This window comes from Barbus barbus (genome assembly GCF_936440315.1).
Source record: "Barbus barbus genome assembly, chromosome: 36".
NCBI lineage: Eukaryota > Metazoa > Chordata > Actinopteri > Cypriniformes > Cyprinidae > Barbus > Barbus barbus.
In genome coordinates, this window is record NC_136714.1 from 11,379,799 (window position 1) to 11,407,245 (window position 27,447).

The 27,447-nt window shown below is 36.8% G+C and overlaps 2 protein-coding genes across 2 annotated transcripts; both read right to left on the reverse strand.

Annotated features, from left to right (window-relative positions):
• Positions 1-3,110: 3,110 nt before the first annotated feature.
• LOC306855945 (solute carrier family 22 member 6-like) lies at positions 3,111-12,339 on the reverse strand (the record flags this gene model as incomplete). Its single annotated transcript, XM_079394918.1, has 10 exons — positions 3,111-3,204; positions 3,379-3,582; positions 4,150-4,258; positions 4,484-4,698; positions 4,787-4,902; positions 4,993-5,116; positions 9,212-9,380; positions 9,523-9,677; positions 9,795-9,898; positions 11,947-12,339. 10 exons carry the CDS (start codon positions 12,337-12,339, stop codon positions 3,111-3,113), a joined length of 1,683 nt encoding a protein of 560 aa, XP_079251044.1.
• A 3,537-nt stretch (positions 12,340-15,876) lies between these two features.
• On the reverse strand, positions 15,877-27,447 carry LOC306855794 (glycogen phosphorylase, muscle form-like). The gene is made up of 20 exons (XM_079394673.1): positions 27,129-27,447; positions 25,422-25,523; positions 25,262-25,340; positions 24,958-25,061; positions 23,906-24,037; positions 23,711-23,822; positions 23,247-23,329; positions 22,654-22,797; positions 22,439-22,531; positions 21,754-21,900; positions 20,948-21,111; positions 20,536-20,650; positions 20,264-20,365; positions 20,032-20,179; positions 19,460-19,518; positions 19,231-19,372; positions 17,598-17,805; positions 17,375-17,509; positions 16,919-16,985; positions 15,877-16,827 (listed from the first exon to the last, which is right to left on the reverse strand). The coding sequence occupies exons 1-20, from the start codon at positions 27,369-27,371 to the stop codon at positions 16,678-16,680; spliced, it is 2,529 nt and encodes an 842-aa protein (XP_079250799.1). The 5' UTR covers positions 27,372-27,447; the 3' UTR covers positions 15,877-16,677.

Here is a 27,447-nt window from a genome sequence, read left to right on the forward strand (position 1 = left end):
ACATTAGGAGTCTATAACTAAATGTTGTAGTTCATTTAATGGATTTTCAAATACATTGAAAAAGTATTTAAGTTATGAAGCACAAAACAATGAAACAGTGAAAAAAGTAAAATATATCAAACTACTGTTTTTGCCAAAAGGTTGTATTTTTATGCTTGGGTTAGATATGACAGTGCAGATTTGACAGAAAAGTGAAGGAAGATTTACAAACCATATTTTTAATCATGAAAAACTGATTCTGAGGACTCCGATTCAGTTGTTGAAAATCATTATTGTTGACGCTTGTATCCCAGTATTATTGTGTCCCCTTATTTACTCAAGACAAAAGCTTTTCTAAATCTGTGGCAGAAGGTCTTTTTTCACATTTCTGGAGTTCTCAGAAGCTGCAGTCATCATAGATGGGTGGATTTTTATAGAATGGGAGACTACAGAAAATAGGATTTTTGCATCCCGTTTGCAAAAATATCCACAGTAGTGTTTCAACGACTTTTTAAAAAGTCAAATTAGATAACAAATTTATTATCTCTTCCTCAGCCGTTGTATTAGAAATACACTCTTGCACCATTGTTTACTAATTTAATCCCATGGTAATTAACACAAAGTATACCATTATAAATGTTTATTTATTAATTTTTTTAATGAAAACTTTGGTAGATTTATGATGGTAATAACCATGGAAATGTCATCACAGTCTGTGACAAGGTTCTATGTTGGAGTATTTGTTTGAAGGATAGAATTTATGTAAAAAAATAAATAAAAATCAAACGAAATCTAATGAAAATTTAATGAAATTAGTCCTAATTTAAATGTTTCATCTACTGAAACCATAATGCAACCACTACTTGGGGGAAAAAAAACAAAAAAACATTTTTGTATTACTGAGACATAGCCCTTTTTTCAAACTTTGGTTTCACTCATTTATATACTGACTTTCTTAATACTTAAATACAAAATAACAATTTAATCTGCCTGTGAGTTTATGTAATCAACCACTGTACCACGTGTCAAATGACACGTGACATGTACTGTAATTGTTTTACAAAATAATATATTTATTCATACTTTGGATGCATTTTACAGACTACATATGAAAGAGCTTATAGGTATTAAAATAACAAACACAATCCTTTACAATTTGTGTTCTCTGTTGCTTTATTTCTTTACATCATTCATGTAATAAAAAAAAAAAAAAACACACAAAAACACACACACACACATATGTGTGCGTGTATATAAACATATACAGGTCCTTCTCAAAAAATTAGCATATTGTGATAGTTCATTATTTTCTGTAATGTACTGATAAACATTAGACTTTCATATATTTTAGATTCATTACAACACAACTGAAGTAGTTCAAGCCTTTTATTGTTTTAATATTGATGATTTTGGCATACAGCTCATGAAAACCCAAAATTCAAAAAAATCTCAAAAAATTAGCATATTTCATCCGACCAATAAAAGAAAAGTGTTTTTAATACAAAAAAAAAAGTCAACCTTCAAATAATTATGTTCAGTTATGCACTCAATAGTTGGTCGGGAATCCTTTTGCAGAAATGACTGCTTCAATGCGGCGTGGCATGGAGGCAATCAGCCTGTGGCACTGCTGAGGTGTTATGGAGGCCCAGGATGCTTCGATAGCGGCCTTAAGCTCATCCAGAGTGTTGGGTCTTGCGTCTCTCAACTTTCTCTTCACAATATCCCACAGATTCTCTATGGGGTTCAGGTCAGGAGAGTTGGCAGGCCAATTGAGCACAGTAATACCATGGTCAGTAAACCATTTACCAGTGGTTTTGGCACTGTGAGCAGGTGCCAGGTCGTGCTGAAAAATGAAATCTTCATCTCCATAAAGCTTTTCAGCAGATGGAAGCATGAAGTGCTCCAAAATCTCCTGATAGCTAGCTGCATTGACTCTGCCCTTGATAAAACACAGTGGACCAACACCAGCATCACTGACTGTGGGTACTTGACACTGGACTTCAGGCATTTTGGCATTTCCCTCTCCCCAGTCTTCCTCCAGACTCTGGCACCTTGATTTCCGAATGACATGCAAAATTTGCTTTCATCCGAAAAAAGTACTTTGGACCACTGAGCAACAGTCCAGTGCTGCTTCTCTGTAGCCCAGGTCAGGCACTTCTGCCGCTGTTTCTGGTTCAAAAGTGGCTTGACCTGGGGACTGCGGCACCTGTAGCCCATTTCCTGCACACGCCTGTACACGGTAGCTCTGGATGTTTCTACTCCAGACTCAGTCCACTGCTTCCGCAGGTCCCCCAAGGTCTGGAATTGGTCCTTCTCCACAATCATCCTCAGGGTCCGGTCACCTCTTCTCGTTGTGCTGCGTTTTCTGCCACACTTTTTCCTTCCCACAGACTTCCCACTGAGGTGCCTTGATACAGCACTCTGGGAACAGCCTATTCGTTCAGAAATTTCTTTCTGTGTCTTATCCTCTTGCTTGAGGGTGTCAATGATGGCCTTCTGGACAGCAGTCAGGTCGGCAGTCTTACCCATGATTGCGGTTTTGAGTAATGAACAAGGCTGGGAGTTTTTAAAAGCCTCAGGAATCTTTTGCAGGTGTTTAGAGTTAATTAGTTGATTCAGATGATTAGGTTAATAGCTCGTTTAGAGAACCTTTTCATGATATGCTAATTTTTTGAGATAGGAATTTTGGGTTTTCATGAGCTGTATGCCAAAATCATCAATATTAAAACAATAAAAGACTTGAACTACTTCAGTTGTGTTGTAATGAATCTAAAATATATGAAAGTCTAATGTGTATCAGTACATTACAGAAAATAATGAACTTTATCACAATATGCTAATTTTTTGAGAAGGACCTGTATAAAACCGTAAAAGATTTCTAAAGAGCAAAAAGCTCCATTCAAGGCACTATTTCTCTCACTCTGTACACGTGAATAATATTTTTAACATATTAATTACAGTCAGAAAAATAAGAAGATGCTCCACACCATTTACCATTCCAATTCAAGGAAACTCTTTCATAACCTTTGGTTGTTTTCATCATATTAACTCTAAAGTTATCTTCTGTATGGCAATAATCATCTCTATTTTTGTGTTCCAATACTGTGTACAGATGCTGTAAAGTGACCATCTCAAACAGACTCTTTCAGGATGACACAGCTGGGATCCTTCTTGGCCAAATCCTCTTTTTCAAGTAATGTTTTGTCTTTTTTCCATGCAAAACCTCTGTAATAAGTGAAAGATTAAAAAAACATGTTATGGTTACCCATTTACACATGACACTTCGCTCATGCCACTTACACTTTAACTTCTGACGCAACACATAAGTTGCATCATGTCTTGTGGATCAGATCAAACTAGCACAAAACTGTAATGTGAATCTGGCCACCACCAGCTTACCTGTCATCCACATCCTGGATAGTATCAGGCAAAGGTTGTGCAAGAGTTTCTGGAAGAAAGAAGGCGAAGATCCCACTGAGAATTGGAGCTCCTCCGTATATAAGAGCAGGCAGCCATGGGAAATCCTCCCCAAGAAGAAGCACCATGGGGGCCACCATCGCTCCAAATCGAGCCATCATAGACACCCATCCCATTCCGTTTTGACTGAGAAGACACAGAAGAAAATTACGTAAGTTGGCATCATTATTCTGAAAAATAGTATGTGATTCTGTGGATCTTGTCAAAAAGAAACAAAGTGATGGACAATGCAGGGCCATAACCATAGATATGGAAGGGGATAAGCCACTCTCACTAATTAAAAATGAACAAATTATCTCTCCCAATATTTGCTATTCTTGATAATGCTTTGTTTACTGTTAGGATGACAAAAGGTTTAAAAAGATATATTATTAGGCTGATCTGCCTCAGCGGCACTTTTATTGCAGTAGTTCAAATTGATTACATGACAAAAAAGTAATACATTTGATTACTCTTCTTTTTCTTTATCCTCTTAAATCTATTTAAATTCTTATGTAATTTATTTAAATAAACCAATATAACTAATAATTAATATCATCTAAGATTATAAGACTATTATAAGATTATTACTACCCCCACCCCCAATGTCCGTCCAACACATGGTTTCAACCTTGTGGACAAATGCAATTAAACAGAATAGTAGGTAATTTTTATGGTTGTTGTTTTAGGATGATGCTGACACTAGTTAATTACCGGATGACTGTGGGATACAGCTCTCCAGAGTACAGGTAACAGCAGCTGAAAGACGCAGCCAGGCAGCCCTTCCCTATCACTGCCAGACTGGTGCGTAACAATTGCAGGTCTGCACATGCACAAAAACATGAGTCACGTATATTTAGGTACCCCATCAGCCATGTGAATGTCAAACTTGAAATGCCAGGGTCTCGATTTCTGTGATATTGAAGGACAGACAAACCTCCAGATCTCACTGGAATAACAGCTATTGAAAACTAATAGCCCCATGTGACAATGAGAGTGCAGCTTTATTATTACTGTGCTCTACTGCCAACCAGGCTCAAATTCTCACCATAAGGCACCAGAAGATTAATGAGTATCATTACGCCAGCCAGTACAAGAGCTCCGCACTGAGATGGTCTTCGTCCTAACATGCTCATGGATATTGTAACCAAGATTTTGGCTGGTATATCCACCGCTCCAAAGATGATCTGGATAAGATAAATGCTGACCCCAAATTTCTGCAGATCCATGGAGAGGCCGTAGTAGGCGAAGCTGGTTGAGAACCTGAGATGTTACAGTTCAAAGGTCAAAAATGTGGTCGTTTTCAAATGCTGGTTGGTACTGAATGAAATGCTAGGATTGAGTGACTGACCAGACTGCGCTGAGGCACACAGTGATGGTTCTCATTGAGGATGTGCGCAGGAGGTCTAGAGCGCTGTAAGACCCCTTTGAACAGGCCATCTCCTTCTTCATGGACTCTTGCAACATCTGCATGCACAACAACAACAGAATAAGCATTCGGAATGACCCAGGTGATTCTGAAATTGATGCGTCATAGGACAGTACATAATGTCATACCTCAAGGTTGATTTTGTCAGCTTCTGCATGCCGTCCATTTATGCGAGCCACCGTTTTGAGGTTTTTTACTGCCTGCTCTGATCTCTTGGTCAAGACCAGCCACCGAGCAGACTCTAAGAACCACCTGCAGAAGATAATAATGTGACTAGAATCCACTACATCAGATCCAATACTGCTTCATATGTGACCACAAAACCAGTCATAAGGGTCCATTTTTTATACAAAAAAGCTGAATAAATAAGCTTTCCTTTGATGTATGGTTTGTTAGGATAGGACAATATATGGCTGAGATACAACTATTTGAAAATCTGGAACCTGAGGGTGCAAAAAATCTAAATATTGAGAAAATCGCATTTAAAGTTGTCCAAATGAAGTCCTTAGCAATGCATACTACTAATCAAAAAATAAGTTTTTATATATTTACGGTAGGAAATTTATGAAATATCTTCATGGAACATAATCCTTACTTGATATCCAAATGATTTTAGTCAAAGGTCTCGGGATCGGCAGGGATTGTTGGTGGGGGGAGTGAATAACCATTGCTCTCTCCACCCTCAATTCCACGACTGAGGTGCCCTTGAGCAAGGCACCGAACCCCCAACTGCTCCCCGGGCGCCGCAGCATAAATGGCTGCCCACTGCTCCGGGTGTGTGTTCACTGCTGTGTGTGTGCACTTTGGATGGGATAAATGCAGAGCACTAATTCCGAGTATGGGTTACCATACATGGCCACATGTCACGTCACTTCACTTTCAATGTATTTTTGGCTATTGCTAATATAGCCATGCTACTTATGACTGGTTTTGCGGTCCAGGGTCACATATATGCCAAATATACAAAGACTTTCAAGTGGATGACTTCTTACAAGGAGTTTTTAATAGCCTATATATATATATATATATATATATAGGCATAATATATATATATATAGGCATAATGTGTTGAGGATTGCTTTGTGCAGATTGTCATTTGGTTAACAAAAATTATAAATAATGAATAAGCATATGCATTTATTTATTATTTTAGTAATAAAAATACATTCATAGGCTATTATATTATATACTAAAATAACAATAAATAAATGTTATTTAATTATTATTTAAATTATTTACAACCTAATATTATTAATTTATTTAAAAGATTAATATACATTACCGTTCAAATGTTTGGGGTTAATATGAATTAAAAAAAAATATTAATATTTTATTCAGAAATTGATCAAACGTGTCAGTAAAGACTTACACATTGTTACAAATTATTTCTATTTTTTTTTTAATTCTGAAAGAAAAAGTATCTCAGTTTCCGCAAACATATTAAGCAACACAAATTTTTAAAAATGTTTCTTGAGCACAAAATATGCATATTCAAATGATTTCTGAAGCGTCTTGTGACGACTGAAATAGTGGCTGCTAAAAAATTCTGCTTTGCCATTACAGGAAAAAATTATTAAAATTTAAAATATATATTTAAAAAAAATCTGTTGTTATAGCCTAATACTACTCAACCTGAGGTGGAAAGTAATGAATTACATTTACCTGCATCACTGTAATTGAGTAGCTTTTTTGTGTACTTCCACTTTTTAAAGTAATTTTTAAAATCTGTAATTTTATTTTTACTTAAGTATATTTAGATTGAAGTATTGTACTTCGCTACATTTTAAAACACATTAATTACGGAGTAAAAAAAAAAAATCGCTCCCTGGAGAAACTACTGCAGTAAATAATGGCCAGGAGCAGGGGCGTGTTTAGTGTTTTGGGGGCCCTCAGTAAGTGTTCCCGGAGGGGCCCCCCTCTGTGGATTTTGCGATCGATTCTGGGGTAGGGATGGGTATAGTTTACATTTTATCAATACTGATACGATACTTATCAATACAGTTATCCATACTACTCTCTATAATTTGGTGCAAAAATAAATGATGTAAAAAGATGTTGAAAATTTCAAGTTATTTTATTACTGCAGTTTACAAATGCCTCAAAGCAAACAGAAAAAGGTCCATAAAGCACATTTTTAAAATAAAAAGGCCCTTCAGAGAGAGAGAGAGAGATTTCCTCAGCATACCATAGCACAACATATTTGAACATGTAATAGAGAATTCTGGCGTCTCTAGCTTTTATTAAAGAAAATTAAAATATTGACTTTCTCAGGGAGCGGGCGTGATCTATGTTTTAAATGGCCTTTTTTATCTCTATTTTTATCTACATGATAAAAAAGGCTTCTTTTTAACATGTAGACTTATTTATACTGATTCTCCAATCAGGATTTTTACAGACATTCATTCAGGTCCTGAGTTTCATTTTTGAAAATGGGGTGAATTCCCCTCTTAGATGACTCTTGTGGGAGGGAGGATTTTTTTTTTTTTTTTTTTTTTTTTTTTTTACTACAGTTCAATAAGCAAGAAATTAATTAACCCTTTAAAACCTAAGGGTAAAATAGGTCATTTTTACATATTTTGTTTATTTGACTGTAAAATTCTAACAGAATGTGCTATTTTCAAGTGCAAGGTGTCATTTTATTCAGAAAACAGACGGCTTTCAAAAAAGTACAGTTTTTGACCATTAATGTCGTGTGTTGAGTTTGTAAACAGAATTTAAATAGACAAAAATAAAAAACAACAGTAAAACATTTTCTGTTTTTTATTTATAAAAAAGAGAAAAATCGTGATCGAAATAATCCAACACTTCTTACTTCAAAATTCAACTATATTACATATATACAAGTAGTTTTGGGACACTGGGTTGCACAGTTTTCATTCAGGAGGCTTTTTTGTTCATACACGCATACATTTATACATGCATGCACATTTACACGCACGGACTCATTATAGCGATGCACACACTACATGTGAAAAAGTCTCACTCAGACTGCTCCCAAAGTCTCATCAAAAATCATCCCAATCGACTCCTGTGCTGTTTACTCCACCTTCACCATGTTTTTGTTTGTTTCGTTTATTATTTTATGCCATCCAAAACTCCGCGCTCCCTATCTCTCCATTCAAATTCTCCCTCCCCGCTCTCCCGGAAATCAGCCGTCATTTGTCGACGGAGCGCAAGAAATTACCGTAATAAGCAATATATTGCCGAAAAGCGCATATTGTTTACTGTCAGGAGCAATTTGAATTATTGTGATGGTGCAAACGGTTGAAGAGTTACGGTAACATGAAAACAGCTTGGTTTCGTGTGTCGGCGACGAGACAGCCGGTTTTAAAGGGTTAAGAGACGCGTTTTAGACACCATATTGCCTGTTTTTGCTCTATTTCGACAACAACAAAAAATCCCAAACACAGCCACAACAGTTTTGCGTCTCTGTGACTCACTTATTAACAGTGACTTGGTGACACCTACTGGCGGTTTTAATTTCACATTTAAAGTATATTTTGATTTAAAAAAAATATATATAATTTCAAATGAGTATGCAACATTTTATGTCTTGTATATACATTATTTCTGCATTTGTAACTGCAGGTTAAATGCATTCATGTCCTGCATTAAACAGTATGTAAATGCATCTAAATGCCACTTCAGATGAAGCTTCTGTGTTTCCTCTGCATTGCAAAGATGAATTTTGTTGATACTGATTTAATTTGCCTGGTAACAGCCCTAATGTCTTATTATTCTAAATAACGGATTATTTTAATTAAAAACAACTAGTTAGAGATTTATAGACTTATCCCAGGGGTGTCGAGCTCAGTTCCTGGAGAGCTGCAGCCCTGCTGAGTTTAGTTCCAACCCTGCTCCAACACACATACCATGTAGCTTTCAAATAAGACTAAATGATTAGATTAGTATAGATATAACCCTAATTTAACACATCCGATCCAGCTATAGCTGGATAAGATGTTTAATTAGGGTTATATCTATACTATATATATATCTATATTTTGTTATATCCATACTGTATATGAGTTTGACACCCTTGGCTTATCCCACTGTTAAAAAGTAACTAAGTAAATTTTAAATGAGCTACTTTTTACTTTTACTTGAGTAGATTTTTAGACTGGTACTTTTACTTGAGTAAAATATTGTAGTACTCTTTCCACAACATTAGGCCTACTGTTTTTACTATATCTTAGGTAAGGGAGGTAAATTATTCAATACCTACCCAAAGTTTTAAATTGTAGTGTATTTGTTATGTAACCCAAAAAGAAGTGGCAAATACTGACAGCACTTGTAATGTACTTGACACATTTTAAAAGTGGAAACCGTCGTGAGCAGGAGACTCACCATGAGTAGAGGAAGGACACATAGAAAGGCAGAGAGACAGCCAGTGTGAGCCAGCGCCAGTCTCCGATGCAGTAAGCGAGGGCTGCCAGGATCAGCTGGCCTGTGGTGTAGCAGTAACCCGTTCCTGTGCCCACCACTGTCCGCACACGTGTGGGGATCCATTCCACAACTGAGGAGAAGCAACAATGACACTTCATGCCACAAGATGTCGCCAAATACAATGTCAGTACTTGGTCAAATGCGATGTTTTTTTCTCTACACATTGAATAGGCGTCAACCTCTAATTTACAGCTGTTTTTCACTTTACTCACTTAGAGAGAAGGAATTAAGCACCAAACCAGACAGGGCCATGCCGCAGCAAACACGGAAAATGCAAAACATGGTGAAGGAGGTGGAGAAGGCAGCACATGTTCCTCCAACCGCCATCATCAGGTTAGAGATCAACAATAAAACACGCCGGCCAAACCTGCATCAGAAGATGGAAATTATACCACATTTCTAGGTCAGAAGGTGTAATATAATAGAATTTATGGTGATAATATTGTTGTTGCTGTCATATTTAATAGTAAAAACCTGTAACAACCTGTCAGAAAGTCCCCCAAAAATTACTGCTCCAACAAGGACGCCTCCCATATAGGTAGTTTGACTCATTTGCTTTAGGGCACGATGGTCACAAACCAAATCCCACTAAAAGAGAGAAAAAAACAAAACACACATGATAATCATTATGACTGCATTTTGTTTGCATATAGCATTGTGGACGGGCAGAGGTATGGAGTCAATTTAATGCCACATATATATGCAAAAGAATAAAGTTTTGCAAAAGAAAAGAAAGTTTTGCAAACAGAAATAATTGCAAAAATTAAGATATAGTTCATGCAAAAATCTCGACAGTTGTAAAAGAAGCTTATGAATCTCTGCAACTCCTATTTTCCATGCTCACACCTACTAATTCATTTGCAACGCTCCATTTATTTTGCGTTTCAGTCAAGAGTGAGCTCGCGATACTGTTTTCCCTTTGTGCTTCTCTTTTCTGTGCGTTTCACTTCATGGCACTGTTTTGACGTGGGGGGCGGAGTCAAGAAACTGGGGCGTTTTCAGCGGGCCTGGGCACGGCCCCCTGCGGAGCCACTTCATTAGCTGGAGAAGCAGATCGCAACAGGTTGGAAAATCAGCATGGCAGAGCGGAGGCCTGCAGGTGGATTCCAGGTAAAGTTGATTGTTTCCTTTTATTTCACTAACATTAAAATGTGTGTTGTTTTGTTAACTAAATGCGATTACTATTATGTTACTTATTACTATGTCGTTTGCCAAAGTTTAAGAAGTTAGAGATCAGTTTAAGCGGTGGTTTTATTAGGTATAGGCATACTATTGCGTACAACATAATGTAGACAAAATCAGCCTGTCCTTCACTGGATAATCATTGATGGGGTACATTAGCTTGTTACTAGGGTGACCAAATGGTAAGTTGATAATGTTGTTATCGTAGTTTTTCATAAATTGAAAGTGGATTTATGCAAAACTACAATGACAACATTATCAACTTACCGTGCAATACACGATACCTAGAAGGGTGGCAAGAATATTTCAAGGCCGAAAATGGCAAAACCGCTAAAACCGGGAAATGATTGCACCCTGGCCCGCTGAACACACCCCAGTTTCTTGACTCTGGCCCCCACGTCAAAACAGTGCCATGAAGTGAAACGCACAGAAAAGTGTAGCGCAAAGGGAAAACGGTATCGCAAGCTCACGCTTGACTGAAATGCAAAATAAATGGAGCATTGCAAAATGAAAATGTTGCAGAGATAAAATAGAATCAAAGTTCTTAAGCTTCTTTTACAACTGTCATTGATTTTTGCAATGATTTATATCTTAATTTTTGCAGTTCTTTATTTCTGTTTCTTTACTTTGTGTTTTAATTTTTTCTCTCAATACTTTATTTTTATTTTGCAATCTTTATTTTTGTTTGCAAAACAATTTTTTTGCTCAATACTTTATTTTTATTTTGCAAAACTTTATTATTTTGCATATATATATATGTGGCATTAAATTGACTCCATACAGACATCATACACACTCTTAAAAGTGAAAGTTGGCATCATTGGCATTGATGATTCCATGAAGAACATCCATAGAACCTTTCCATTGGACAAAAAGTTCTTTATAGTGGAAAAACGTTCTTTTAGATTGTTAAAATGCTCCTCACACGAAGAAATGTTAATTGAAAAGTTCTTTGAGGAACCAAAAATTGTTGCATCCTTGCAAATCTCTTTTGAAACCTTTATTTTTAAGAGTGCATTGCATAAAACTTTCTGAAAAGGTTCTTTAGATTGTTAAAATGTTCCTGCTGAAAAAAAGAAAGCTAAAATCAGTCTATGGTTTTAGTGGGTTTAAGCAGACCTGTAACATGCCTAGAGAAATGGTTAAAAACACTCTAGAAGCAGCCTGACAAATCATCTGTGACCAGACTGGAAGACCATCTAAAAACAGCCAACCACCACCGCTGGTTTCTTCAGCATGGACAGAATGAAAAAATGGTTCTTTGAAGAACATATCAGTGAAAGGTTCTTTTGGGAACCCAACTTGGTACTTCAATGCCACTGTTGCAAAACCCCTTTTGGGAACCTTTATTTTAAAGAGTGCTGTGACCCCAAGTATTTGCACTCAGAAGTTGCAGCTAAAAAAATTATTCATTAAATTATTGCATTAATGATGCTAGGCCTTTTACCATTTACCTCAGTAATGATAGTTGAACTCATTTCTGTCATGTTGTAGTACCAACCATCCTCACAACTCTGCATCTCTATCTCTTCCACACCCTCTTCCCATAGGCTCTCTGAACTGTTGCTGCTCAGAAGCTGCCATTGAGGATATGCGTAGCGTCTGCAGCATTCCGGTTTACCGTTTGTGCCCAAGGGCACAGTGGCCTGCAGCACATCCCCAGCACTCATGGAGGACATTGAAATGTTGGCTTGGGGGGCGCAGTGGTGCGGCGGCACAGCAGCCACAAAATTCTGCATCAGGTTATGGCTGGCCATCATCAGTATGGGCATACTCAAAAGGGTGACATGCAGGACCTGGAAGCGTCCTGTGCTGCCAACCTGCTCCAGCAGGTCAGAAAAAGCCATAGCTCAGAAGTCAACAGCAACAGGAAATACCACAGTTATCACAATTCACGTGATGAATAGAGTTTATAACCCAATGTTCTGCCTTGAGGAGTAAGTCGGTTGTAAAATTTATCTGTGGGGAAAAAAAGATAGGGTATGTTAGTCAAAAACCCTGATAAAAAAAATTCAGTTATAGACTCTGAGATAGGTCATGCTATGCATTAATCAAAATAGAATTACATTGCAATCACTAAACAATTGTATTCCAACAAAACAGATTTAAATCGAATCATTTAAGAGATGTGCTTATCCAAATGATTAAAAGCACTAGTATATCAGATATTATACAGATGCAAATATATTTTGCTTTGATAAAAAAAAATCTCGAGGTTGTAAATAAAACTAAGAATATTGTTTTAAAATAAAGTACTATTTCAGTCTTTCTACTTCAAAATTTCATAATGCAATACATTACTGTCTGTTTCTTTGTAATTAATTAGTAATCTAAATAAAAATTGTTTATGCATCAAATCTTTAGTGTCTATGCATAAGCATATATTACCTTAAATACAATTAAAATAAAATGTAAAAAATAAACTAAAAAGAAAAGATTCAAATATGAGCATAAAAAAAACATACATGCGCACCTGTTGTGGCTTGAAGGATGTCCTAAATCAAATGGAAATACAAAGCGATTCTCAATAGAATTAAATAGAGAAACTGTTATGCCTTGTTGTATAATCAGCTCTGAAATTCCTCAGGCTTTCGGCTGGAAACGCACTGGATTAGAAGGTCCAGTTTTAAACCGCTTGAAGCACAAAATTTTCCATGGAGCCCAGGAAGAGATGCCTCAGCTCGACAAGTTGCTGTGCTCCCTCTGGAATCCCTTGGCTAACCTCTGTGCTTGTACCTGCTGTGTCTTGAAGCTGGTCCAGTGTCCGGGCCGGTGGGGTGTTACTGTGAGGAACAGAGCTCAACTCAGGGTAGATTATTTTGTGGGAGTTTGTCTCCTTATGGATGTGAAAGGGGAGGGGATTCTGGGTAAAGTAATAAATTTTAAGGCATTATTACGGACTCTCTGCTTAACTGTTCAGTGGGACAAAGGCAGAAAGTTTTGTTTACTCTAGCAATTATGAGTGGGACAGAACAGATAACACAAAGTAGAAGAGTAACCAAAGATGTTTAGCCCAGACACGTATGTATTCTGACTCTCAAAGTTCAACCTTTTACCTCATAAACACAAGTATAATAGGTTATACTTGTTCAATCTACTCTAAGGCCATAAATCTGACTGACTTCAAAGAGTAAATCACACATCTAAAAAAAAATAATAAAAACTTGTATCAATATAAGTTTTATCGTGATGCCATTGTGTGTGATTGGGATTTTTCAGCATTTTAATACTTTAAATGATGTGCTTTTTATGACCCCCTTGTGACCCTCCTTTCTAAATTTACAGACCCATTTAATGTATTCAGACCCTTTTTGATAAGACAACATCATCTATGCAAAATAAAATAATTAGCTTTTATTTGTCATCATACTAAAGCTAATTAATGCTAAATAAGTTTTTGAAATATTATCTGGGAAAAAACAAATTAATGGAAAAAAATTCCCCCAAAAAAAGAAAAGTTGTTTAAATGTAAATGTTTAGATATTTTTATATTTATATCATTAATTATATCATTTAAAAAATATATATATATATTATTTTACACATTGCTGTTCAAATTTTTTAAATTTTTTTTCAGCAAGGGTGTATTAAATTGATATAAATGACAGTTAAGACATTTATGTTTCAAATGATTAAAATAAATTGGTATAATTAAAATAAACACTGTTCTTATGAATTTTCTATTCATCAAAAAATGTATCACCGTTCCCACAAAAATATTAAGCAGCACAGCTGTTTTCAATATTGATAATTATAAGAAATGTTACTTGCGCTTCAAATCAACCTATTATAATGATTTATAAGGGATCATGTGACGCTTGCATTTAAAGATATTAAAATGGAAAACATTTTTAATTGCAATAATTTCACAATGTTACTGTATTATTTATTAAATAAATGCAGACTTGCTGGGCATACGAATCCTTCAAAACCATAAACTCTTACTGACCCCAAATGTTTGAGCAGTAATAACATTAATGTCTAATAAGTATTTGGAATAATTATATAATATTTATTGACATTTCTTATTGTATTTCTTTAAAAAATATATATATATTTTTTAAAACTGTTTATACTTGTGTGTGTGTGTGTGTGTGTGTGTGTGTATAAATCAGTGTATATTTTTCATTCCAATATTATTGTTGTAACTCTTGAGAAAACTAAAGGTGGCAATAGAGAACATAATAATCTTGAACATATGTATAATTTTTTTTTTCTTAATTATCCCTATAGTCCTATACCATTGCAGCCACTGGGGGGGGGGGGGGGGGGGGGGCACAGTTTTAAAAAAACCTTATGTAAAAGAATGTGTTCCATAATGGGAGCTGCCCCAAAGATTATTGATGTGTATGAATGTATTATAAAACCATCGATAGTTCAAAATTAAGAAAACAAAAAATCTCTTTGTGGTTGCATAGATTTAAAGTTTCTTACTCTATCATCCTGTATCATCAGTTTGTGCTGAATAAGGCTGACAGAGAAGCTACCGGTTGAACATTGAGTTAGTTGACGTTATTCACTGTTAATATGATGAACTCCACCTGTGCTAACTTGAGGGGAACTGACATTACACAATCATCCTAGCCACATTCATTTGGCACAGAATGATGTTACACTCTTAAAAATAAAGGTGCTTCAAAAGGTTCTTCAAGCGATGCCACAGAAGAACCATTTTTGGTTCCACAAAGAAACATTAAGTCAAAGGTTCTTTAAAGAACCATCTCTTTCTTACCTTTTTATAATCTGAAGAACCTTCTTTTGCCACAAAGAACCTTTTGTCAAACAGAAAGTTTCTTCAGATGTTAAAGGTTCTTTATGGAACCATTTAGACAAAAAGGTTCTTCTATGGGATCGTGAAGCACCTTTATTTTTAAGAGTGTAGAGTGAAGCTACAGACGTCTGTGATAATCGAATGCCTCCCATTCTGCAGTGTGAATGGAAAGTCAGGACCTGTTTATCTCCAAATCGCTCCAGTGAAGAGCAACGCCAGCTGCCAGAGCAAATAACTGAGCGTAGACCGTCTCATGAAACACATTGTGACAGATGGAGCCAGTTTCTTGCGTCCCCTGCCAGTTTGAGAGATGACCTCAAGTTTGAAAGTGCAAGTTGGGATTTAGCATTTCTCACGCAATTGAGGCAGAGTGACCAAGCTCTAGACACTGCTGGTTAGCCATTATAATATTGCACGTCATATTTATTATTTATTGGCAGCGTAAAGCACAACTGACCCCTGATTTAAAACATTGTTTGTGTGCATGTGAGAGTGTCTCACACGTGGGTAAATACTGAAGTGCTCAAGTGTCAAGCATGAATGGGTCAACGAGTGTGTTTACATAACACTTATTCTCATTCTTAGCAAACTGGTGACAAATAAGACAACGAAGTGGATTATTAGCAGTTTATTACATAATTCCGTTGTTCTTCAACAAAAAACATTGGAAAAGGCCTTGTATTTGTGATTGGTGATTATGATGATTAATAACAGCTGATGAGACCTTTTTGATTTTTGTGACTTTTACTCATTACACAGTCCAAAAACCTGTTAAAAGTACAAGCACAACCACAAATTCACACGTATGTATGAGCAATGCTTTAATGTCTCGCTTTAAAAGCAACCGTGACCCCCTACACCAACCAATTTGCACACATTACTGACAATCTTGTCATTTTAAGCGTGTTCCTAATCCTTTAACAACTAGCAGCCAAATGCAACAGTGTTTAAGATTGGATTTAATTGGATTTTTTTCCAAATACGCAGTACTTGGAACGGTTCAGACAGGGGAAAACACTCCACTGAATGTCAAAACCCAAATATAACTTCAAGAACCTTCTGGGATGTGATGTTTCCTCATCTTATTCTGAATATGTGATTGAGAACATTACCCAAAAGCATAGTTAAGCCTATGTAGATTGTAGAGAGTTTCTATGATCTACTTAGGCTTACAATGCTTTTGGGAAATGCAGCCTTGATTTTTGCTGAATAATGCTGGTATAGATGCTACCTGTTGAACGTTTGAAGTTAGTGATTGTTTGTGAAGTGAAGGAGGCAGAACGTTTAAGATTGAAGACTGACAGATTGCGTTCGGGTTGCCATAGTTAGAGCAAGACTGGTTTCTTGATGAGGGAGCATCTAGTGTTGTTCGATCCTACTGGTTGCTCTTGGTTCGAGATGGACAGGTGGAGGTTTATTTCAGGTCATCAGGTGCAGGAAGCTTCTCCAGAGTGGGCTCTACACCCCAGATCTCACGGGCATACTGGGAGATGGTGCGGTCGCTGGAGAACTTGCCTGAACCGGCAATGTTGTGGATCACCTTCTTGGTCCATTCTTTAGGTTTCTGTCAACGCAAAGAGAATTATAAATAATCAATAAACAAAGTTATTAATTTTAGTTTTTTTGCCAGTGTAGCAAAAACAGTTTGCACTCACCTTATATAAAGCACTGACTTTCTCTTGGCATTTGATGTAGTCTTCATAGTCAGCAAACACCTTGAACCTGTGCAGCAAGAAACACATAATTTATATACTCTACGAATGTGATAAATATTTTCTAGTGTAGCATATTATTTATATTAATTTAAAAGTCACAGATAGAAGATTTTTTATTTAGAGTAATTGGACTGAATACATTAAACCCATACAATCAGACTTTTATTGAACAGCAAATGGTCAGTAAACCTCCTTTAAGAGTTTTAAGTTATAATTATCTCCCTATTAAATAGTTGTTGTTAAAATACAAAATATATATTTTTTTAAAATAAAGAATTTGGTTTGCAGGGTTGATGCATATCTGGTAACAATTTTTTAAGAATATGAATATTAATGTAATTGTTTTACTGTTAAATTCTTATTGTGGCAATGTGTTTCTTGTTCTTGTTTCTCTACCTATCGTGGTGCATCATCATGTTGACGATATCCTTGAAGAGGTCTGGCTGTTTTGGGCTGAAGAAGCCTCCTGCGATCTGGTCGATGGCCTGCTTCAGCTCTGGAATACGATTGTAGTACTCGGATGCATTGTATCTGCCAGTTGGAAGGAGGTTGTGTCATATACTGTACAATAATTTAAAAGGTACATTTAAAACGTATCAAAATGAGTATTTTTCCCAACCCTTTAGCATCCATAGCATCTACATCCTCCACTCTCATGCCGAAGATGAAGAGGTTGCCATCTCCTGCTTCCTCTGCCATCTCCACATTGGCTCCATCCATGGTGCCGATGGTCAGAGCTCCATTCAGCATGAACTTCATGTTCCCTGTTCCAGAAGCTTCTGTGCCGGCTGTGGAGATCTGCTCGGACAGGTCAGCCGCAGGCACCGCTGATAGAAAGAAAAACATTAATAGGCATAATATTTATGGTCACTTGACTCACTTTTCAGGTGAAAATAAGGCAGTATATGTGGAAGCGGTTTTAAAGTGGGGAACTGAACATGGATGGTGGTTATGTCACTATACAGAGAAAATTGGGCTAATGAATATTAATTAGCTCATTAATATGCATTAACCACATTTAATTTTTTATTAATTTTAATATCAGTTAGTTTGGAGATTGTGTCTGTAGTAGATAAGGTTATTACCGTTAATAACTAAAAAAACAAATTATATATATATATATATTTGTTTTTTTTTCATTACTTGAAATAAACTAAAAATATTAAACTTAATTTATTTTCAACTAGTCGCAAAGGCAACATTTCTCATTTTAATTTAGTTTAACTGACATTCTAAAATAACTACAAGAACAAAAACTTATAAAAGTTCAAGTAAAAAAAAAAAAAGAAAAAGATATATATATATATATATATATATATATATATATATATATATATATATATATATATATATATATATATATATATATATATAATTAATTTTTTTAATTTAGTCATTTAGCAGACGCTTTTATCCAAAGCGACTTACAAATGAGGACATAAGAAGCAATCAAAACCAACAAAAGAGCGACAACGTGCAAGTGCTATTACAAGTCTCAGTTAGCCTAACGCAGTACAGAAAAATATTATTATTATAATTTTTTTTTTTTTTTAATATTTAATTTTTTTTTATTTTTATAAAAAGACAGATAAAATAAAATTAGAATAGAGAGTGCTAGAGTTAGAGGGTCAAGTAAAGATGGAACAGATGAGTTTTTAGCCGTTTCTTGAAGATGGGTAAGGATTCGGCTATACGGATTGAATTGGGCAGGTCATTCCACCAGATGGGAACAGTTAATGAAAAAGTCAGTGAAAGTGTTTTTGTGTGTCTTTGGGATGGTACAATAATGCGTCGTTCACTTGAAGAACGCAAGCTTCTAGAGGGCATAGTCTGAAGTAATGAATTTAGGTAAAGGGGTGCAGAGACAGTGGTGGTTCTGTAGGCAAACATTAATGCCTTGAATTTAATGCGAGCAGCTATTGGTAGCCAGTGCAAATTGATGAACAGAGGCGTGACGTGCATTCTTTTCGGCTCATTAAAGATTAATCTTGCAGCGGCATTTTGGATTAATTGTAGAGGTTTAATGGAATTGGCTGGAAGACCTGCCAAGAGAGCATTGCAATAGTCAAGTCTGGACAGAACAAGAGCCTGAACAAGGAGTTGTGTTGCATGTTCCGAGAGAAAAGGCCTGTGAATATATATCTTCAAGTATCAAAACTTAAATTATGATTAAAATATTTAAATGATTAAAAATAAAACAAATAAAATTACTTTAGCATTTAAACATAGTTGCATATGTTGTAATTCGGCACCTTTTTCAGCAAGGGTGACTCTGTAGTTCTCCAGGAAAATGACTTTGAGGCGGTCGCCCACTACAGGGTCATTGTTGACCACCTCACCAATAGCTGTGATGAGACGAATGATCATTTTAGCAGTGTGATAGCCTGGAGCAGCCTGGGAAGAATTGAGAAGAACATAATCATCAGATAAATCAACAGAATTAAATAAACATCTGGCTGCATTTAAATCATATAAGATCACCTTTCCTCCAATCATAATTGTTCTTGGGGTCCAATGCTTGTTAGGCTCTTTCTTGATGCCTGCAAAGTAGAAGTAACACCCCAAAAATGTCATAATACCTTTCTCTAGACCTTCTATAGCTTTATCTGATGATGTGTGTGTTAGACAGTGTTACATTTTATTTTTGCAAAATATTTTTATTTTTGTGTTATGGTTATTTGTTCATATATTTTACTTTAACACTTTTATAAATCAATAAATCAGTCATTAATTTATTATTTTTTCCTTTTCTAAAAAAGTTAAAAAATTTCTCCTCCATGGCTAATAGCAATAAGGAGAAGGGGGCAAATATTGTTATTTTATGGTATATAATATCAATTATTTATTAATGCTTACTTTCTCTTCCAAAAAAAAAAGTAAAATTCTCATGAGCGAAAATACCCTTGACTGATAGCAATGGTAAGAAGAAAAAAAAATGGTAAAAGTGATGGGGAAATCCAAAAATGATTAAAATGCTCCTCAGAGAAAACATCCCTGATTAATAGTGATAGTGAGAATGCACACAAATCAATGAAAGTGCAGGAGTCACTCACGGTTGTAGAAAGTGATAATGTGCAGACAATTGAGCAGCTGCCTCTTATACTCATGGATTCTCTTCACCTGAATGTCAAACATTGAGTTGGGGTTGATCTTCACTTTGTAGTGCTCTTCCAGGAGCACAGCGAACTTCATCTTGTTCTCCTAGAAGAGGTGAGAACTTAAATCAGTTTTAAATTCCAAACCTACTGGGCCATTGATATGTGCCACACATCCTTTCTTTCTAACCTGTTTAACTTTGGCGATATCTCGAATAAAAGCCTCGTCATTGACAAAATCACGAAGCTTTTTCAGTTGATCCAGGTCGCGGATGAAGTCCTCTCCGATTTTCTAACATGTGAGCAAAGAATTTAGAGCAGAAATAAGGCTATCACACCATGATATTATTCATTATATAAAACTACAATTAGCGCACGCAAACGTCTGCTGACACTCAGAGATCCTGTCACAGTCAGTTATGGTAACAAGCAACATATGAAGTTATGAATGACTGCATCAACCTCTGCAATGACTTCAGCCAGACCAGGGTTGCACATCACCAACCAACGGCGAGGGGTGATACCATTGGTTTTATTCTGGAACTTGTGTGGGTCCATCTCATAGAAGTCTTTGAATCTATTTAGTAAATGAATAGTAATCATTATTTACTCATGTCATTCAGAACCAGTAGAAGTCAATTATTCACTGAGAATGACTGACTGGAGATTGAGTCAGTAAGAACAATTCAGCAGCAAATCGTTCAGTCCGTTTTGTGTAAACAGAACAATTTGTTCACTGATTCAGTTCAGTTCATTAACTTAATGATCCGAATCTGATGACTTGAATTTCAATCTGAGGAATTAATTGTGAAATGGCATGTACCATGTGAATGTATGTAAAGATATGACTAACATGGTGTGTTTGAATACATACACGGTAGCTTTGAGGATGTCCGAGTGGATTCGTGCAACACCATTGACTGCATGAGAGCCGACGATGCACATATGAGCCATGTTGACTCTCTTCTGTCCGCCCTCCTCAACGAGAGACATGCGGCGCAAGCGGTCCATATCACCGGGGTAAAGAGAGGACACACGCTACAACAACAAACAGAATGGGTTCTGTATACAACACACTCACAAAACACACTTTTTGCAATTATGGCATCTTTTAGGATTGATAATGATTTATTCGCTACCATTTTAACTTTTTGGTTGGTAAATTTTTGTTTTTGATGGGAAAAAAATATTGTTAAATATTATTACAATTTGAAATAACTGTTTTCTATTCTACTGCCCTTAGCTCTTTGTGTCACATGATCCTTCAGAAGCCATTCTAATATTCTGATTTGGTGCTCAAGAAAAAGGTTTAAAATGCTGTGCTGCTTAAAATTTTTGTGGAAACTGTGATCCATTTTTTGCAGGATTCTTTCATTAATTGAAAGTTCAAAAGAACAGTGTTTATTTGAAGTTCCTTTTTTTAACATTGTAAACGTCTTTACTGTCACTTTTCATAAATTAAATACATCCTCATTAAATCAAAGTATTCATTTTTTTTTTTTTTAATCGTACTGACCTGAAACTTTTTAATAATAGTTTGTGTTAAAAATAATATATTATATACATTTTGGATGGCTGTTAATAAAGAAACAAGATTTGGCTGATTTGATGAAGGCAAAAGCATGACCACAATGCTCAGTGTAAAAATGTGTTTAGTTTTGTGCTCTGTTGAAGTCGGACCTCCAGGTGGCGGCGATTGATTTCATAGATGATCTCGAGGTGCCGTGGCAGCAGGGTCTGGAAGAGGTCGATAGGCCAGCGTTCCAGAGCCTCAGGCAGCACAGTGTGATTGGTGTAGGCGCAGGTCTTGATACAGATGTCCCATGCCTGCAGAGAGTGAGGAAATCAACATAGTTTGGCTTACAACTTATCCAGTAGACTTCATTTGTATTGAAGGAATAGTTCACCCCGAAATGAAAATTTTGTCCTCATTTACTTACCCTCGCCTCATGTCGTTCCAAACCTGTATGAGTTTCTTTGTTGAACGTAAAAGAATATATTTTGAAGAATGTAGTCAATGTGCCCTCATTGACAACAAAACTTTTTTTTGTTCTACAAAATACCTACTTTTGTGTTCAACATAAAAAGAAACTTATACAGGTTTGGATCGATATGAGCGTGAGTAAATGATAGGAAAATTTTCATTTTGGGGTGAACTATTCCTTTAAGAGAAACTTCAGATTTTTAACACTTTTACAAATAATGTAAGGCATAACAAACAGTGAATGTAATGATGTTCAGAATGATTTTTGAGACTTAGCTTCTTTGTACTCTGTTGCCCTCTGGTGTTATGAGTCATTCAGTGTTGTATGAAACTAAATAAAAGATTGATTCAATTATAATGTTTACAGTAAAAATGTCTGACCTTGTCCCATGGTAGTTTCTCTTCGTCAACCAGCACTCTCATCAGCTCCGGGATGGCTAAGGCAGGGTGAGTGTCGTTCAGCTGAATGGCCACCTGAAAGCAGCCAAACAAAAAGAGAGAGTAATGTCAAAGAGCAGAGCTGTGACACCTACATCCTTCAACTTCAAGACAAACATCTTTCAGTGAGACTTTAGAAGATATTTAGATATGCCAACCTTGTCAGGCAGAGTGCTGAAGTCCGTGCGCACGATATCCCTGGAGCCGAACTTGGAGGCCTTGAAGCGGCGGATGATGTCTTGGAGAGTCGCAGCCACTACAAAGTACTCCTGCTTCAATCTGAGCTCCTTACCCTCAAAAAACTACAAGACAGGGACCGAAAGCTTCAGGCAGGTATGTAAAGTTGACCGAGATATTTTTTGATGTGTCCTTTTTAACAGCTTGAAAGCCTAGATTTTCGTACACTGTATGAGCAGCCAACAACAGATTTCTACTGTGTGGGTTGCTAGAGAGTTCTGTTTGATAGAACGATGATAGATGGTTTCTAGGGTGTTCTGAGTGATTGCTAGAGTGATGATAGCTGGTTGATAAGTGGTTGCTTAAGTTTTATGTTTGATGGAGTGATGTTGTTCTGATGTTTCTAGGGTGTTCTGTGTTGTTTCTATGCAAATTTAGGTGTTTGCTAAGGTTTTCCTCAAGATTTCTCATTTTGGGATTGAAATGACTTGAGGGTAAATATAGACCAAATATGCTTTTCCGAATGAACTAGGCCTATTCATTTAAGTTGAGGATCAGTTGTGTGTTTACTGACGTTGTCATTTGGGTAGAGCACACGAGAGATGTTCTCCGCCAGGTTCCTATCCAGCACGGCCTGAATGTAGCCACCGACATTAACTGAGGAAGGGAGGAAAACATGCGAGTCAAACACCATCTTGAATGTTTAAGGTGGACAAGGTTTGGTCACATTGCAAAATTTTGCAGGCAAAAAGGTGCCTTCGCGCCCGGATTCTTATGATAGCTTGTTTCCACCACTGAATAAAAATGAAAAATATAATTGTCAATTTTTCTCACATTTCTGACTTTGTTCTTGCAAGTGCGAGTTTACATATCACTATTTCATTTTCAGATAAAAAGGCACAATTACTTTTTTTTATTATTCCATGGCAGAAGTAAGCTTCTCTAGATTCCTATTGGAATGACTGGATTTCACCCCAAAAAATTTACAAAATAACATGTCCGATACAGGACTGTATGGTAACTGTTGCTGGTACTCACAGTCTTTCAGGTTGAAATCGCAAGGGGCCTTGGCAGACCACAGCCTCATGGTGTTTACAATGTTGTTTCTGTATCCGGGTACAGGAGTGTCATAGGGCAAAGCTAAGACAACCTGTGGAAACAAAATGTAATGGGTTTATGACTATAGTATTAACACACACAAACACAGCTTTATGAATGGGGATGATGCTATACCTGAGTATCCACCCATTTCACTCCATCTGGGTGATGCTCTGTCCTACCATAAAAGTGCACGGGGCGCATATATTCTGGACGTGCTTTCTCCCACGGGTTACCATAGCGGAGCCAGTCATCTGCCTCTTCCACCTGTCAATCATCAATATTATCAGAAATTCTAAATGTGTGCAGAGTAATTTTAGGTAATATTTCTGGATAAAGTTGTAATATGCTGTGTGGCGTGGTGAATAAAGTGGTATGGGTGGTTGCTAAAATGAAAATTCTGAAATTAATCACTCATATCATATCTTTCAAAACCTGTAAGACCATTCGTCTTCAGAACACAAATTAAGATATTTTGATGAAATTCAAGAGCTTTCTGACCCTGCATAGACCGCAACGCAACTGATGCGTTCAAGGCCCAAAAAGAAAGGAGGGACATAGTCCATGTGACATCAGTGGTTCAACCATAATATTATAAAAATACGAGAATATTTTATATGTCCAAAGAAAACAAAAATAATGATTTTATTTAACAATATCGTCTCTTCCGTGTCAGACCTCAATGTGCATTCATGACAGTAACGTGAAGCATGCGTGTGCATTCCTCTGCTTGAAAACAAGGCACAGCGCATCCGGGTTCTACGTCAGAACGCCGGCTCCTGCATTAGCGGCACCACATGCATGCATGTTACTCTCCTGAACTGAGAAGAAATTGTTGAATAAAGTCATTATTTAGTTTTCTTTGTGCACAAAAAATATTCTCGTAGCGTCGTAGAATTACGGTTGAACCACTAATGTCACATGGACTATTTTAACAATGTCCTTACTACCTTTCTGGGCCTTGAACGTGTCAGTTGTGTTGCTGTCTATGGAGAGTCAGAAAGCACTCGGATTTCATCAAAAATATCTTAATTTGTGTTCCGAAGATGAACAAAGCCCTTACGGGTTTGGAACGATATGACTGAGTACTTAATGGCATAATTTTCATTTTTGGGTGAACTATCCCTTTAAATTAAGTGTTTTTTTTTTTTATCAAGTAATTTTTAATTAAAGGTAACTTAAACTACCTGCCAGCCATTGGAGATTTTCTGGTTGAAGATACCAAACTCATAGCGGATGCCGTAACCGTAGGCAGCTAGGCCAAGAGAAGCCATAGAGTCCAGGAAGCAAGCTAACCAACAAAAACAGAGAGAGACCAAGGGTGAGTGTGTCTTTTCAGAAACAGATTTATCGTGCCTTTGAAAAGTTCTATAGCTTTGAAATTTTCAGAAACAGGCTGTTCCAATATTTTCAGACTTTCTTTTGCAGAGTTCAAAAAATTTATACCGAAGATGATGGTTCCTCTTTCAAACCTGAGGTCAGATTACTAACCGGCAAGACGGCCAAGGCCTCCATTTCCCAGTCCAGCATCTTCCTCCATCTCCTGCAGCTCCTCCATATCCAGACCCAGCTGAAGAACAATGTATGTAATGAATCAGTGGTTTCAAACAATCACCGAAAGCATTACACTGGCTTCATTGTGTATTCTTACCTGATACATGGCTTCATCACAAGCGTTCTCCAGTGCCAGGTTCACCATAGTGTTCTGCAAGGTACGGCCCATGTAGAACTCCAGGGAGAGGTAGTAAACACGCTAATAGACACAAGAAGGATAATACAGAATAAGTCTTTCTTTATTCGTTATTTTTTAACATATATTAAAAAATACAGGAACATTGTTTACATAATAGTTATGTACTACGAAATATTGATTTATGGTTACCAAGTCAAGCTCTCCAAGGACCACTCTCAGCCTAGGAAATATTTTTAGACTTTATTAAAAACTACTTCCTGGCAGAGGGATCATTTACACATGGCAATCTGACACCATCCCTGCTGTAGCCTTTGACATTTTAGGCCTTCCTTTGGTGTTGGGTTTGAAAAGCAAGAGAGAGAAAGAGACAGTGGAGGTGAGGGTGGGCGTGTGGCTGCACGATGGGCTGAAACAGGCTAGTCAGAGATAGGGGAAGGTCACTGGTGTTATGTAACACTGGCATTTTGACTCCAGCAAAAATAACCAGCAGTGAGGTCACCAGCAAAGGTTACAGAGTGTGTAATGTTATTCTGTAAAGCAGCTAATGAAGAAGGTCTGAGTGCAGACCAATGTGTCGTACAAGATGTTGAAAACAGTTTAAACTATGAAAAAGATGGCGGTGTCTAGGTAAACCACACACTTCTGCCCACACCAGCCATTTCATAGCATCCAAAAGATTTGAACTCATGGAACCGGTTTCTCATATCACTTCTGCAGTCACATTGGAGCTTTTAATGATCAAGTCAAAGTTTATTGCTGATGTCCACCTACAGAAAAAAAGAGCCGAATTGAACTCTCCGCAGAAGTCCAGGTCATTTTTGGTTATGATATTTCCTGTAAAGGGGATGGAATAGTCTTTATGTAACTCTGATTTATTATAAGGCTGAAATATGTCACTTCTTCCTCCCATATATGTTTCTACAGTGACCTTTCTTTTAGGGAGCAACTTTTGACCTTTATATCCTAGACACCTCTTCCATCCAGGGATTTCAGGCTGGACTGGAGAGGAAAAGGTCAGGGATGCTGAGCTGTGGTTTCATCTCCCATCTTCAGACTCAGATTTTGATTCCCTGAATACTGACACATTTTTTTAAAGCAGTTTCTGCTGCTTGGTCCTTTTAATAGTGATAAAAGATATATAACACATGTTACATTTACTAGTTACATTTCAATGAAATATGCTTTGAAATGGATCATAAAATAGATGTTAAAATGATAATATTGTGTCATTAGTTCCTTTTTTTATTTAAAGATGAAAAATCACCAGCATAATCATCAAAATTCAAGATGCTTTATGCATGCACATGACAGAGCGCAATCATCTTAAATACTCATTCATGTTCCCCAAGTTGAGATCTGTATGTTCATGCTATTTGAAATCATTGCAAAAATTATATTACACCACCAAAGATGTGCTAAAGTTGAATCCTGATTATTTATATTTTGCATAGGGTGCTGATCCCAGTGAAGAAGGGTCACAAAAGGTCAACAATGCTGTGGTCAAGCAGGGCATCTCTTCGAGTGCACAAATGGCATGCAATGATTTTATTGGAGCTTCACTGACTCATGTAGTTATTAATTACATACAAAAATCTATTTGTTTTGGTGCAGTCGTGTCATGCATGGACTTTTATTTTAGTGCAACCTCAACATGCACGAACTTACTTTGGGGTCTTTCTCGTAATAACTCTGCTGTGTTCTGATCCATCTGCCTACCAAGTGGTCTCTGACTGTGTGCGCGAGCGCAAAGTAATAATCCCGTCTCGTGGATACGTTCCTGTCCTTCACCAGCGTGAAATGCAAATGGCGATTAAAGTTTGTCTTTAGGTCTGCCACATTCTCCACACCGGCGAGCCCCTTCACAGAAATCTGCTTTTTCCTGTCGTGGTCTGACAGTGGTTTAGACATGGTGACAACAGTCTCGTCTTGGGTTCAGGTAAGAGAGTCAACACCAGACCGCACGCGACAGCACCCGTAGAACACT

Excerpts from the sequence above, each read along its gene's own strand:
- LOC306855794 (XM_079394673.1), bottom strand. The coding sequence starts at position 27,371 with ATGTCTAAACCACTGTCAGACCACGACAGGAAAAAGCAGATTTCTGTG. Across the intron at positions 21,901-22,438 it reads AGAAACTACCATGGGACAAG|GCATGGGACATCTGTATCAA; the intron begins GTCAGACATTTT and ends CACTCTCTGCAG. Across the intron at positions 19,519-20,031 it reads CATTATCACTTTCTACAACC|GCATCAAGAAAGAGCCTAAC; the intron begins GTGAGTGACTCC and ends TCTACTTTGCAG.